Source organism: Rutilus rutilus, assembly GCF_951802725.1.
Source record: "Rutilus rutilus genome assembly, chromosome: 13".
Classification (NCBI taxonomy): Eukaryota; Metazoa; Chordata; class Actinopteri; order Cypriniformes; family Leuciscidae; genus Rutilus; species Rutilus rutilus.
The window spans coordinates 21,439,630-21,455,115 of record NC_140218.1 but is presented as its reverse complement, the minus strand read 5'-3'; the positions used below and the strand labels follow the sequence as shown (position 1 = coordinate 21,455,115).

Below are 15,486 nucleotides of genomic sequence, written 5' to 3'. Positions count from 1 at the left end.
GAGAGAGATGGAGAGGCATTTGTATTGCAGACAGGGCCACTCGGATGGAAGGAAGAGTAAAGCATCTGAATCGATCAGGCCTTTGAGTGGCGTTCTCGTGTCCAGGCTCCCTGTAGCTTTGCGGATATTCGCTACACAGAGGCAGCTTATGGATCCAGCCGGGAGATTATACACACATGAGATCAATACTCAGGCCTCTGCGAGCTGGCCGTGGCTGTCTGCAGTCCGTCTTTACAACCTGCAGTCACACCAATGTCCTTGTACTGTGACGGCAATTTGTCTCCCTGGCTGCCATTTGGCTTTTAAAATGGAGAGCTCATCAAGCGGGATTGGCTGGATGAGTACCACTCCCACCCGTGTGATGAGAATGCTGACAATAAAGAGAGGTGAATATCCACAGTGGGCTCGGCTGAGGGTTGGGGTGGGCTTTATTGTGCTCATTATAACTCTCATCCAAAACCTAGTGGGCTGCCTGCCTAGTGAGTGTTTTATACCTGCAAACCAGTTGCTTTTCAGCAGAATACACCGTTTTGAATAAATATGTCATTTATGTAAATCAAAGTGGCAGGGAGGGGTTCGGGGTGAAATTGCAAGCACAAACCTCACAAGAATCAAAAATGGGCTACTTTCCCATAGACCGGAGTGAGACCTTAGACATCTCTCGAGCTGGCGCAATCTTGTTTGGTGCTCTGTGGCCTGACAGTTTGTTGTTGCGCCTCTGTTCAAGCAGAGTGCTTGTGAACCGATCATATCTTCCGCTTTACTAGTTACAACACGAAATAAACATGAAGGTATGTTGAAAGATACTACAACTTGATACTACAACAAATCTGTATCATGTCACATGTAATTGCTCAGTGTTTCAACTGCAGGAAGGAGTCAATAAAACAGCTTGTAAATAATGTCACATTTACCTCAGAAAAGCCATTCATTGTCCGAAAACTCGTTAGTCAGCTAGTTACTTTGAGAGGAGATTTTTTGCTAAATATAAGCACTTATAGGCTATTGCATATTCATTGTATTTTTACTTAACCTGTCCTTTAAATTAAATGTATGTTTGAATAAATCCATTTTATGACAGCCACCATTTAAATGTTTTTATATTAAAAAACTAGAAGAAACATTATCATTAAATGTATTATAACTTTATTATAAAAACTTCCTTATATGTAGCCTACAAATAATTAAACAATTAATTTTAATATTAAAATGATGTACCAACTGTCATTCTCTGTATAGTTTACAGCATTAGTTGAGTGATTTCTTTTTTTCTTTTCTTTTTTTGGGGAGGAAATTTGGCATGTTCTGAGCTGATAAGTTAATAAATATTGGATCGAAGACAGTAGACGGCAAGACAGCTTACTAGGTTTTGGAACAGAGCTTATTGTTGGGGTTATGATTGAGGTGGAGGTCTAGATGTTGAATTTACAAAAGGCTGAGTAGGGATGAGTACGTCCCTGAAGGTGGCCTCTATTTCTCTCTCTTCTGGCTGCCTGTGGGTGTCTGGACACCTGTCACCTAATTATGGAGCCACCCAAAGCCTGCAGTCTTTTCCGTAAGGCTGAAATCTCCACCGGGAGCTTGAGCACATCGTCCTCACCTCCATACAGAGCTGAGTGGTTCCTTGTCAGCTCGCTAATGTCATTTCAAGACTGGTTATTTGTCTGCTCGCAATTTTGCCTGATTAGCAGCTCGGTCTAAGTTTCATGTTTGTCGGTGGATCCAGTAGAGAGATTATAGAAACACTAACAGGCGAACAAAGCTTCCGATCTTTCCCTGGAACAGAGTCAAAAATGAACTCAATAGACTTGACGTGGTGGGATGAAAATGGACATGCACCACCTTCGCAAAGAGCATTCGGGCCATTGCTGAAACAAACTTCTCTGTTTGTTGTCAGGGGGAGAAACCAGGCTCTCTCTTGGCTTAGAGTCATGTATTATTCAGCGAGGTGAGACTAACAGCATTTGACCACCTGAGTGAGTCATCAAGCAGCAGTCTTCATCTCCCTGTTGCTCTTCTGAGGAGACAGCAACAGTATCACCCCATGTAGAGAGACAACTTTTCCATGCATGTCTTCCACTCTGCTTCCAGCTGTCTCAAGATTTAGACAGACAGAAAGAGAGATGGGGGATGAAAAGCAGACAGAGGCAGAGCAGGCGACAAGGAGACCCTCGTATCCTTGTCTTGAAGGGGAGAACAGAAGCTTTGCTGTTTAAATCAAATCAAATCAAATGGGTGAAATTAGAAGGGCCACATTTTATACTCATGTAGCATTTATTTTTATCCTCATAGCATCCTCATTTTAAGGATTTTTGTGCCAGAAAGGTCATAATTGAGTTAGTGAACCTCTGACTAGGGATGCATGATTCATCTTTACCACATTGTTTATCTTAGTGATTTATTTCAGTTTTATTTAGATTTTTTTTTGGTATTAATCTAAAAGTAAAAATAGAAGACATTTGGATGTACCAATAGTTGCTATCTAATGCTCACTTAAAGTTAATCTTTAAAAACCGTAATTTAGTACTGTACTCTTTACTGTTGTAATCTTTAGCAGATCTCCAAAATGATTATCCATTTTTCATACTAAATTCACTTGTGGCGATTAAAACGATTGATCTTAGTTTGTTTAATTTTAAACACAATAGTATATTTTTGTAACTCTTTTATGATTGGTTTACTCCGCATAATAGCTAGTGTTGAACACAATGCATCTACGTTAAGATGTACAGACAATCATATATCGTTAGCCGCTTTTGTTTGTTTCTTGGTTTTAAACCCCATGTGTCAAGTTTTATTCTTCCCAAAATAAAAGGCTTAAGTGTCACTGAAATTCTTCCTTTACAACATTTCAAACAGTGCGCAGAGAAATTCCTACCAAGCCGATAGCTGGAAATGAAAGAGCCAGATCTATTCTGAAATTTCCCCCCATGTAGCATTGTATGACAGGGAGACTGTAGAGGCTTTTGTGAAATTGAACCACCTGCCAATTACAAATTAGAAAGCTGCTACAGACTAAGTGTACCACACTTGTCAAACGGCTTCTGTTCCCGGCCCAGAGGGAGTCAGCTTTTTCCTGCCTGCTACTCTGAGGGCAAAGCTGCATAAGGTTTGATAATTCAGGCTGAAGGTATTAATCTCCTGCTATGAGATGGGGCAAAAATGTACAAACTTGAAATGGTGGATATGGGAGAAGAGCAGAATAAGTTTTGTGAGTATGTTTGAAGCTGCAGATCTCAAGGCGAAGGATATGAGCAGCAGTGTAAATTGGATGAGCAGGGTTAAGACCGGCCTGTTCCTCCTGACACGGGGCATTGGTGCCAGCTGAAGCACCTGCACTGAAGTGCTTCCCAGTACGATGTGACACGAGTGGCGTAGGTCGACACTTCGCTGCTTGTCGGTCATGTAGGAAGAGGGGTGTGAATGTGACGCGTGGAGTGTGAAGTCAGTACCTTGTCCAAACCCCCTACCGTTTCGTTATTGCATTGCTCTGGCTACTTTAATTTCAAGATAAGCATGACCACAGCGAGTGTCTGCATTTAACAATGAGCCAAGACGTCACCTAGCAGAAGGTATTATCGAAGGTAACACCGGCAATCTTTTGAAGGAAACAGCTTGAGTGCTTGTGAAATATTAATATTTTACTTTAGCCTTTTTGTGTCTCAACCTTTCTCCTTGGAGGTGGAGTGGATTAAAACAGCAACTGGATTGACACGGAAAGCAGGGCAGGTTTCTTTCATCGGTAAAGGTGTGTTTTAAATTAGCCACGCTTTACCGGTTTAGAAGAATGGCTGAGTGAACAATAAGCCTCGGCGGAAAAGGAGGACGATTGGATGAGTGCTACCCCTCTTCCCTTTCTGCATGAATATTCATGTTGCTAAGTGACGGATGACAATACATTAAGAAATAATAGCTGCAAACAGATCAACTTCTAACATCCGCTAGGGTGTTTTGTCAGTTTCTTTAAGTACGGGTGCGCGTGTGTGTGAACGCATCTCGGCGTGTGATGGACTATTTCTTCAGCTCAATAAATCTCAATCTTAGGATGAGGCCAGGCTGCTTCAGTGGAGTGGTCGATAATGGATCTGTGCTGTTTGCAAAGCCCCCACCCTTCTGTTCTCTTCAGGCCACTAAGAGAGAGAGTGAGAGAGTCAGGTAAAGAGACTGTGTGAGAGACGGGGAGAGAGAGAGAGAGCTGGGACCTGTGGCCTGTGGGAGGCATTTGGGAGTCCACAAAGCCCCTAGAACTGCACATATCCCCTCAAATCCTATACACCCCTCCCCCAGACCCTCCTCTCTCTCTTTTTCTTTTGGTCTCTTTCCCTTTATTCTCTGCCTGCTCACTCTCTGATGGAGAGGGGCTTCTCTAAAAACACAAAATGGCTGGAACGCAGCTGAACAGATTGGAGTCTTAAAGGTCCGCTCTCAAAGTACAAAGCAAATTACAGCCTCGCAACTCTTCACGGCCAGGGAGGAGTGTCATTATTGTAAAATATTAAATACAATTTATCTCCCGAGGTCCTTTTGTTTGGAAACGAGTTTCACAGATGGGTGGGAAAAGTACCTTTTGGGTTGTTTTAAAAACACATTTTCTTGGCTGTTTTTTTTGCAGATTTAGCAATGATTTTTCGGTCTTTTTTAAAAATATCGATGTCACAATTGCTTTATTATTTGGCCAGCATATTTCTCGTTACATTTCGAGACCGCAAATGGTGGCATTAATAACATCTTTGATTTAAACTTGTCATAATGTTAATGTGGGTCCACATTAGCTAAATGTTGAGGGCATAAAAGGTCCATTATTTAATGTCAGTGGTATAGATGTATGAAGCACAGCTCACTTTCAAACCAAGCAGCTTTCTATTGGCCAATTTAGCGAATCTGTGTGACCAAGCTGAACACGATGCAAAATCTGCATGGGGAAATCTTTTTCCCTCACGTGAAACTCCCAATCATGTGGATTCCTATTGAAATGACTGGAAAAATAAGCTGAACAATGATACATGTTGTTTTTGATATAATTGTAATAATCAAAGAATTGTTGTAATTTATTTAATTTTATTTAATATTGGAGTAATTAAATAAAAATGATTAAATATAATTAAAGAGATAATTCACCCAAAAATGAAAATTGACATTGTCATTTACTCACCCTCAAGTTGTTCCAAACCTGAATGAATTTCTTTCTTCTGTTGAACACAAGAGAAGATATTTTGAAGAATGTCAGTAACCAAACAGTTGGTGGACTGTGGACTTCCATAGTCTTTTTTTTCTTTCTTCCATACTATGGAAGTCATCAGCTGTTTGATTACCCATATTCTTCAAAATATTTTGGGTAAACTATCCCTTGAATTTTTTTGAAAAATACATAAATAGTGAAAATTTTTTGTGGCTTTATTCCATAGAAATAGGCTAAAGTCATGTTTACAGTTTCATTTACCCTAGGAAGCATTTTAAACCAGATCTTTATACCTCAGTATTTTCCTTACGGCTCACAGCACAGACATCTATTGCCTTGTCAGAATGTTGGGAATCCATTTCCTCTAAATGAATCTACCAGCCGGGTTAAGAGACTATAAGCCGCAGTTCTCAAAGGTAAATCCCTCTCAACGCCGCCTGGGATGTTCTGAAACATGTCATCTCATTTCATTGAGATTTGTCTCTTTTGTTCTTCAGCCTCCCCTCCCCCTCCATGGAAGGCTGTCAGTCACAGTACTGATAGATATCACTTACGTTATCTTGTAAATGAGAAGATGAGCATAGGTAGAAACAGTCGGACAGAGCTCAGCCCACCCCACTAACACGCTATAGAGCCTTAGAATACCCTGTGCGGACCAGCTCTGATAACGAGCCTTTCCTGTCACACATGCAACCCACTCAAAATGGCCCCCTTGCATTCTTAACACACACACACATACACACACTCCCAACAAATGGTTTACAATGTGCTCAGACTATTAAATATCTTTATTCCGCCTGCTGCATTGAACAGATAAACGCAACAAGATCAATAACAGCACCAGGCAAAACAAATAAATAAAAGATGTGCACTAAGAAGGCTGGAACAGAATCACTCTCCTTTTGTTAGTAGTAGCTTTTAGCCGCCTCAGCCCATGCTACGTGGATTCATCCCTGGAATACTGAAGTGTTCAGATAAACATTTATCTCCTTGCAGTTTTAGCACTACGGAGACACAAAGACTTCTAGCATCTCCAGATCTGTGCTTAGAGCAATGACACACACTCACACAGGCTTCTATCCCTCGCTATGGTGTGAGAGTGTGTTTGTGCCACGCTCCAGAAGCTGTGTGTTCAGATATGGCTGCCGGGTAACTGTGAGGCTCAACCCCTTCATCAACACACACGAGCGTTGCTTACGACTTTAGGAAACTGGAGACAAGATGGTGGAGTCGCACTTGCTTGTTAATGCACAACTTGTGTTTTTAACACGCGCCATGGCCTTTGTTTATGAGCCAGGAAGTGTGACTGAATCATGGGTTCAGGAATCTGTAATGATTTTTGAATTCAGCTTTCTGATAAGCAACTTTTTAACATCTTGCTTGCTATTAGCTAACTCTTTATTGACTTTAGCTGTAAAATGAATGTTTATTTGTATTTTAGCATTATGTGTTAACGTATGATGTGACCTGAGAGCTGATGTTTGATCTCTGCTTTTACATTTTTAAATTGTGTTTAAGTCAACTGTTTTACATTTTTAAATTGCTTTTAAAAGTCAACATGAAATGGCATTTGTGACCAGAAGGTGATTGGATCATGAAATGTGGGCAGTCCCTACCTGAATTTAGCAAGGCTTGAATGTGAAATAGCTACTTGGCCAAGGTGATGTCATCAGAAAAGCAATTTAATAACTTGCTCCGCCTCTGATGACGTCACCTAGGTCATTATGCATTAATTATTTGTAGGTTAAAGTCAACATGAAATGACATTCGTGAACCGTTTTAGTTTTGTACAGTGACTTTTGACTGAAATAGTATATTCAATGAGAAAAAATGTAATGGTAAGATCTAGAAGTTGATTGGATTGTGAATAGTGACAGGTCCCAGCACAAATTTAGCTGGGCTTGAATGCAAAATAGCTAGTCGGCTGTTGTTTAACATTATCTAATAGACCGGATGGCCTAGGTGATGTCATCAGAAAACTAAAGTCATTTCAGAGGTGGAGCAAGTTATTACGTTTTGATTACATTTGTTATTAGAATAATGTGAATGGACAAATTTGGCACTAGGAATATCTATGAACCTTAAAAAGGTTTTTGTATCCTGGGGGATACAAACATGTGAGAGGCTGTGGGAAGAGGCAGTGAAAGTGTAGGTCTCATTTCTTGGTTTCATGTTGAAAGGGTGTTTGTTGTGAATATTTAGATCTGGTGACTTTGTTCATTCATTCTTTTAGCTCACGGGCAGCATTTAAAAACAACATAACCACCTGTAGTGGGAAATCTACTCGCCTTCAGATAAAAGTTTATATATTTCACACATTTACAATATTTGGAGGGGACAAAAAGTTGTTTTTAAGTGTTAGCTTATTACATTTGTTGAAATTTTATGTTTTTTTTTTTTTTTACATCTGTATGTAAATGTTTTCTATCCCCCAAGATTTTAGAAAATCAGTTCAATACTTAATACTCTTAAATGAAAAATTATATTCAGTCATTTAGTCATTAATAGTCATTTAGTTAGCTATACTGAAATCAGTTTTAGATCAACAATACATGGATTTTTTCAGGCAATTTGTCAACACTTTCTATGGCAGAAGGAAGGGACAGTGTCAGGCAGTAGTTTTTCCTCCTGGGGCTTTGAGCCCCCCCTCCAATGAAGCTATGGGCTCTGGCAACTTATACAAAACAAATATTGTGTGTGTGTATGTATGTGACCCGTGCTGGCACAACGAGTCGCAATGAACACATTTTTTACAAATTATTAACACATTATTTTCCCATTCTTTATTAAACAACATTCAAAATGATGTTTGATTTGTTGGAATGAGACAAAAAATGCCTGAGCTACACCTGTTTGATGGCGATTGAGTCAGTCAGGACAATTTTCAGCAAAGTCAATTTTGAAGTCAACCACCTAGCAACCATACCTTAATATCCCTGGTAATAACACCAAATTTGGCACACACCAAGTCAAACCCAAATATCTATAGGAAAACTATTCAACTTTATCGCATGATACCACAATTGTTTGATTAACATTAACAAAACAGACAGCCTATATATTAACCTACTGTGCCGCACGGATGCAATATAATATTACACATCAGATTTTTTTCCACAACAGTTTACCAAACATTCTAAGACATAACAGATAATGTTTGCATGAATACTTGCCAAGACAGATATTTTGAAATACTGCAATTCTGTGTGTAAGTGTATATAGGGGATCGCACGCTGTCTGAGCTGTCTTTGCTCACACTTCGGATTGTCAGTCTATGTAAGATCGTTTCGTTTACATCAGCATGAGTTTGAAAATCCCATTTCGTTGGTTCAGACTCATGCCCTCGAGAATTCCCTATGAATATTCACAAAGTTGGAATGCTGCGCTTTCCAGGGGAAGCACCAGTCGTTGAGAAGCTAGCTGAGAAAAACTGCATTTTTCATGGACAAAAGGTGGTACTCTCAGAAAACGTACAAATAAAGATACTTTTAGATGTTTAATTGTTATTTGGAGCAATGGGATCGTTAGACGAGGTCTTATTGAACTCATTTTTGTGAAAACCTTAAATGCAACCAAAAATTGACTTGTTTTTTCACTTGTTATGCCTGTAGCTCGTAATTATCCCGTGCGCATTCCGACTCATTTTGCCAGCTCGTGTGTGTGTTTTTGTCGAGTATCATATTCATACATCAGGCTTTTATGGCTCATATATGCAATTCAATGATAATTGATAAATGGACAAATAAATGTTCCCCCTTAGCCTGTTTAACATTTACATTAACATGAAAACATTTAAAAATTATCTTTTATTTTTAACATTAAAAACAATGATGCATGAATATTCAAGTAAACCCAAGTTGCTTCAGTCCAGTAAATGTTCATCTTACATTTACTTTATAAAAACCATTAAAGATTTCACAGCAAAAAAGTCTGTACTTGATAAAAACAAAGTATGTACTATCAATAAGAGGACTGAAAGCATGAACTAGATTGTGTACAACATGTTTTTCAGGAAAGTTTTGGTTGCTGATAATTTATAGGCCCTATAAATTTGCATATTAAATATGATATAGTTGGCTAATAGTATATGCATAAATGGGCATTAGCCTGTACTTAGGCTATTCTTTGTAAAATTATGTTAAATAATGTTTACTTTAACGTTTTTGCAAACGTAATACATTTTTGCCAAACAAGCATTTTTTCCCCCAATGAATTTAAACCCCCAAAGGGGTGATGTATCCTGGGGGATATAAAAATTAAAACAAGTCATGTTTTAAAGAAAAAAAATCCTGAAATTGTATTATTTGTGTCCTAATAAGAAAATAGAAATTGAACAGAAATGGAAAATAGCACTAAAGTATTTTCTGATGTCTCTCTATGGTTTTGCCCTTTTTAGGGTTAAAGTAAAAAAGGTCCGTTTTGATTTCATGTTGACTTGAAACCACAGCAACCCCATCACCTCATCTCAAGCTGAACGGTGCAGGTGTAGGTAACATAAATACCGGCTTGGATGCCAGTGTAAAATGGATTTGTATAGTGAAATAGTATTGTAATATAATGAATGTTTTGAATGGAGCAGCGGCTGGCACCTCAGAGTCTGACAGAGGGTGATCCAAGCATCCGAGCACAGCAGTCTTTGTGTTTTCAACACATTTGAACTATCAAAGAATGCTTGTCTTCAAACTAGAGGTGTAAATAAGATTCTTATCTAGCAAACAGCTTGAACACTCCCTTTCTTTTAAACAGACATCGTTTCCCAGCCCACCCACCCCCCCCCAAAAAAAACCTCACAGTAATTTTGATGTCGGTACAGCACAGCGCTGAAGTATTTTCCATTTCAAGAGCGCCTCAGATTGTCTCTCTGCGGAGAAGCGGGTGGAACAAGAGGGTGATCTTTTCATCCCCCGCACTCTACAAATGTTTGGCAGATTGACCGCAGAGGAAGGAAGTATGTGTACGCGTGTATGTGTGTCTCCTTAGCTAAAGCTGCTTTCTCTTGTTGGGGCTGTGCAGTGTGAATGTTTTTGTTAAGGAGACGAAGGTTCATGACCTGGCCATACCACCAGTCACATTTAATTTAAACACAGAGGCCCTCTGCTCAGCTTCACTTCAGAGGAGAAAACGTTACATCATTTTTGTGTAATTTAGGATACGTTTTGCATCGTATCAGCTTCACTTTGTCTCTTGTGTTGGGTTATTGTGTTTTCTTCTCTACAAAAAACCCTGCCATCACATAATTGTTGGAACAATACTGACCTTCTTTCTCAGACTCCCCTTGATGTTTGTTCTGGAAAGGGAGGACAGTCCTGCATCCAAAAGCTATTTAATCCTATTACTCGCATTCCAGTTGTGTTTTACAAAGGGAAACAGATTTTGTGCAGGTTTGAGAAATTCAAATAATTGAGATCTTATCTGACAGTCTAGATGATGTTGGTAACACTCTCTCTTTTTTTCTTTTTTTTGTCATCCTCACAGATTGTGTGTACATAGAGAGCCGACGGCCGAACACGCCCTACTTCATCTGTAGCATTCAGGACTTCAAGCTGGTGAGTTGACTCGGCTTTTCAGATCAAGGCTCACTCTCCACTCGCCCTTATGTAACTGTGTTGCCATTGTGTTTCATTTGTTTTCTTTTTCTATACGTCAGAAACAATATCAAACATGGGCGTTTGATGTTGGTAATTGCTTTAATTTCAGTATGGTTTTTGCAATGAGATGGCCAGTTGCTGTTGATGTCCAGGAGCAATTCTGCTACATTTTTGAAAATTAAGTTTCATACGTTTAGATTTTCCTTTACACTTGGTTAACCAGGCTTATGAGGGTTTTTTTTGGAAATGAATTGTGCTGACAGTTGGCTTTTTTCTACTTTTAATGCTGTTTTTTTTACTCTATAGGAAAATCAGCCTGCAACACACTGAGATTTACAAGTTTAATTAGCTTGTGTGAAGCGGAGCACCAGATATTCTCTACAAAGCCCTGTCTAGCTCACACATGTTTACGTTGTAGCGCCAGCTTGGTTTTACATGCCGTTAATTGATCAATTAAAAAAAAAGCGAGAGAAAGGGAAAGAGAAACTCCTTTTCCAGATCGTAGTTCTCGCTACTTGATCCGCTCGTTGCTGATGCTTTTTATATAGATTATTAATCAGCTTCTTAAAAAGATTTAATCTTCAAAGGACACATTGATCAGAGTGCAAAACCACCTTAGATTCAGTCTGCTTTATTAGGCCAATATTTCCGTGATTTATTTCCCCCAGCAACCGCAGACAGCTGCAGTTTTTTTTTTTTTTGCTATGGGTGCCTCATTTGATGGTCACCATGTTGAGATAACGTTATGTCACAAGTAAATAAGCACATTATGGCTTTTCTAATGGCTATTTCCCCACAGCAGGACACAATTAGCCAAGAGGTCCTTTGGCTTTACCCGCCACCCCCCCTTGTAGAGTGTGTGGAGGAAGACCCATGAGGCTTTGTTAATGGTACTGAACAGCTAAGGTGCTGATGGGAGGGGGTGGACACGGGGCAGAATGGCTTATGACAGCCGCAGGAGCTGAAGTGGGGGGTTCAGGGCTGGCTGGATGAGTTAGAATGATGTGCAGAGGAAGGGAGGGTAGGTAGGGGAGAGTGTGCCAGAGCTCGGGCATCCAAGCAGCCTGTAATCGGATTGCTCGGAAGAGTGCTGAGGGCAGCAGAATCTTGCTCTTGCCAAGAATAACATATAGTATGTTTCGTGATTATCTTCACCTTGATTAAGTGCAGATCTAGGGGTCTTTGTCTGATGGCTGGAAATGTTACAAGACCTCACTGGCCCTCCTTTCTAGCTTTTACCACCTTAATCCATCTTATTAGTCGATGCTCATCCATGTTGTTGCCTGTGAAGTTGATTGGATACTGGTTTGTCATGTAATTAGGTTGTGATGATAAACGAGTCATATTGTTGAGTGGTCGATTAGTGAGGTCAACTAGTTTGTGATGTCTTATTAATTAATATTATTAATAGATGGATGGATGGATAGATAGATATTGTCACGAAATGTAGTTTTAATTTATTTTTTTTGGCAATTTAGACCTCAAATATGCGACTTATATTTAAATAGCGTTGAGTATATCCAATTCATTGAGTATATCAAGCGTGCAATCTTTTGTCTTGCTAATCTATTACTTGTTTCTGAGCAAATCGATTTGGCTAAGGGCAAAGTTAAGTTTCATAACTTTATATTTTTATTTAACTGAACTATAACTAGCTCTGCTTTTGTACTTCTTGTGTTTGCTTGTTTATTTCCTATTTTACAAAGTTATTCTATTTTTATAATGGCTTATTTAAATATTATTTTTCGATAAATATTATTTTATATAAATAACCATATTTGGTATTGAGAAAGGGTCCGTTAGTGATTGTGATGTCGACTTCAGTGAAAGTTAGCTACGTTATTATGGCAGCAAAGACTGTCTCTATGAGTGAGTCGGTAGCAAAGACTTTTATATTGAAAAGGAGGGACTGAAACAAGGTTGTAAACAAGACACAACTTTCAAATGCATTAACTAGTACTATCATGGGAATTCCCCTTAAAGAGTTAGTTCATCCAAAAATTAAGTACCCGGATGACCTACTATTTCCAGCGACATTCTGAAGTGTGCATACTATGGACACTTTACAATCCCATGAGGCCACGGGAGATGATTTGTGAATGGCAGTGAAGCGACAACTGACGCTGGTAGGTCACATGATAATGACAACATGGCTTATATAGTACGTCTGGATAACAGTCTTACTACACACAGTGATACTATATAGAATGTACTTTTGTTAGCAGTCATGAAGTAATTCATTAATTCAATATAAGTACCTACTCGAGAGTATGCGATTTCGGACACAGCCCACGAGAGAGTGGGGAAACGCAGCTGGTATCGAGTATCTATTTGGTGGAACATGAGTATTGGAAGCGTTTCAGATATTCCAGCATAAATATGTATCGAAAATCGTAATTTTTGACAAAACCGCATTGCACTTAGTTTATTATTTCAGATGCCTTTTTAAAAGACTACAATTGAAAAATGTGTGTATATATATATATATATATATATATATATATATATATAAAATTGAACCCGCCAAAGTGGCTAGTTGGAGTGACTGCATTTTATAATTGTTTCTACGATACATTGCATTGCAGACATGGATCATTCTGCATTGATGCAGACCACCCACAGACCATAATTGATTATAGCCGTTTCTCTGAAGTCATTTGTCACATACGCGCTTGCCTCGCTAGCGTAAAATGGCGAAGGGAGGCAAACACAAAAGCTAGTAATAAAAAAGGCATCCACTATTTTAACAATTACAGTGTGTGTGTGAGAGCGTTATTGTAACTTAAGTACACTACTTGATGTGCTTTTAGTATTTACTAGTGTTTATTCAATTTAAATTTAAAATTAAATGTATTAAAGTTTAGTTCTAAATGCTCCTAAATGTTTGTAAATGCACTGCGTTTTAGTTTTTGTTAACGTGTAGAATAGGAGTGTTTCATGGCTGTGGCAATGTTCAGTTCAGTTGAAACAACTGTAATGGATGTGCAGCTACAGCTCAGATGCTCACCTCTGATCACCTGCTGTCACCCCTCTCCTCTTAATTGGGATGCGAGCATCTGTCCACTGAAATGTTAGAAAAGCCTTAAGGTCAATTGCCCTGACCCCTCACCCCCTTCTTATGCATTCTCTCCCTTTCTTAGCTTTTAACACTGGGTTGATTCATTCACTTGTATTGAGCAGGGCAGATAGGGATAGCGGGCCACAATGGTAAATGAGGATATCGGAAAGGTTCCAGCATTAGCGGATTTACTGAGTGGTTCTACATCATAAAGTGAATTCATTACATGCGTAACAATCATGGCTCTCTGGAGGATCGGTTTCTGCGGCCGTCTCACACGCTGCTTTAGCCGTATTTTTGCTATCGTGTGTTCGAGAGCTTCTGTTTCTTGCAGCGTCACGTGAGCCTCCCTCTCAGCAACCCTCTTCCGCCGCGAGGTGAGGAAATTGCCTCGCTTCTGGCAAAACAACCTCATTAATATGGTTCTCCTCTAGTCTTAAGGGTTGAACAACGTCACCCCATGTACTTTATCTAATGACTTGGGAATCCAGTTAGCACCGCAGAGAAAACCTGCATGCTGCAATCGATCTCTCCGCCCTCTTTGAGCAATATATATTTTTTTGTGCCGTGTGTGCGCTTGTATCTTGATGCACACACACCCACAGACCTTCACACTGTCACAGAGATGTTTCCACCCTTCACTCAGTCCAAATTAAACCCTTAATTGACACGCTTTTCACTCAACCTTTTCCTTTTCCCCCTCAATCATATTGATATTCTGAATGAGCCTCCTGCTTAAACGGGCTTAAAGATGTACAAAGACAGGTGCCTCCACCCTTGTTTGTGAGCGCACACAGTCACTCCTTCACACACACACACACACACACACACACACTGTGATTAAGGCACAGCTGACTGAGCTCTCCTCAGCTTGTGTAAACATTTCTGTGGTAAAGACAGAATAAAAGAGATTAGCTGGGGTAAAAAGGGGTGGGAATAAGTAGCTGCCATATGTATCTCTTCTGTCCGTCTCGCCATCTTTTACATTCACGCAAGCGCACACTTGTCTTAGTTGGAATGAAAGCCCCATGAATTTGAGTGCAAAATGTATCATTTCTATTCCAAATATTCATATTCATCAAAGAATCCTGGGGGAGTCACTTTCCACAAAAGTATAATGCAGCAACTTATTTTTCTACATTGATATAAATGTTTCTTGAGAACCAAATCAGCATATTAGAATGGTTTCTGAAAGATCATGTGACACTGAAGACTAGAGTGCGGCTGCTGAAAATAAATTTATTTTATTAAAATAAAAATAAAATAAAAAAACACAGGAATAAATTTGAGTATTTTATTTTAATGATGCCTGATTTAGAATTTAATATTTTATATTGTACCGTTATTTTTCTTATTTGATTGTGTTCAATCCCATGAACCTTTGTGGGAAGAGTCTTTTACCTTGTGTCTTTTTGTCATATTTTTTTTATACCTTCTTGCTTCAAAGTTTGTAGTGTTGTGATTTAACTACAACTGGCTTGGTTGAGTCTTTTGAGGTGAATGGGAGGTAACTGTTATAGCTGAACCAGAATAATTTGTGTTTTTTTTTATGTGTGTGAGTGAGAGTTTTGAGCTAAAACAGTAACATTCATGATACCATAGTAAGCTTTTATTGCTCTTTTAAAACATATTGTTCACTTTAAACATAATCTCATGTAATT

At 39.1% G+C, this 15,486-nt stretch overlaps 1 protein-coding gene across 2 annotated transcripts in view; it reads left to right on the top strand.

Moving 5' to 3' along the window:
* The window catches only part of rerea (arginine-glutamic acid dipeptide (RE) repeats a), a 108,938-nt gene that overhangs the window by 28,274 nt on the left and 65,178 nt on the right, over positions 1-15,486 (top strand). For both annotated transcript variants that reach the window (XM_084428748.1, XM_084428747.1), the window contains exon 3: positions 10,655-10,725. In XM_084428748.1, coding sequence (XP_084284874.1) covers positions 10,655-10,725 — 71 coding nt within the window. The remainder of the gene's footprint in view (positions 1-10,654; positions 10,726-15,486) is intronic.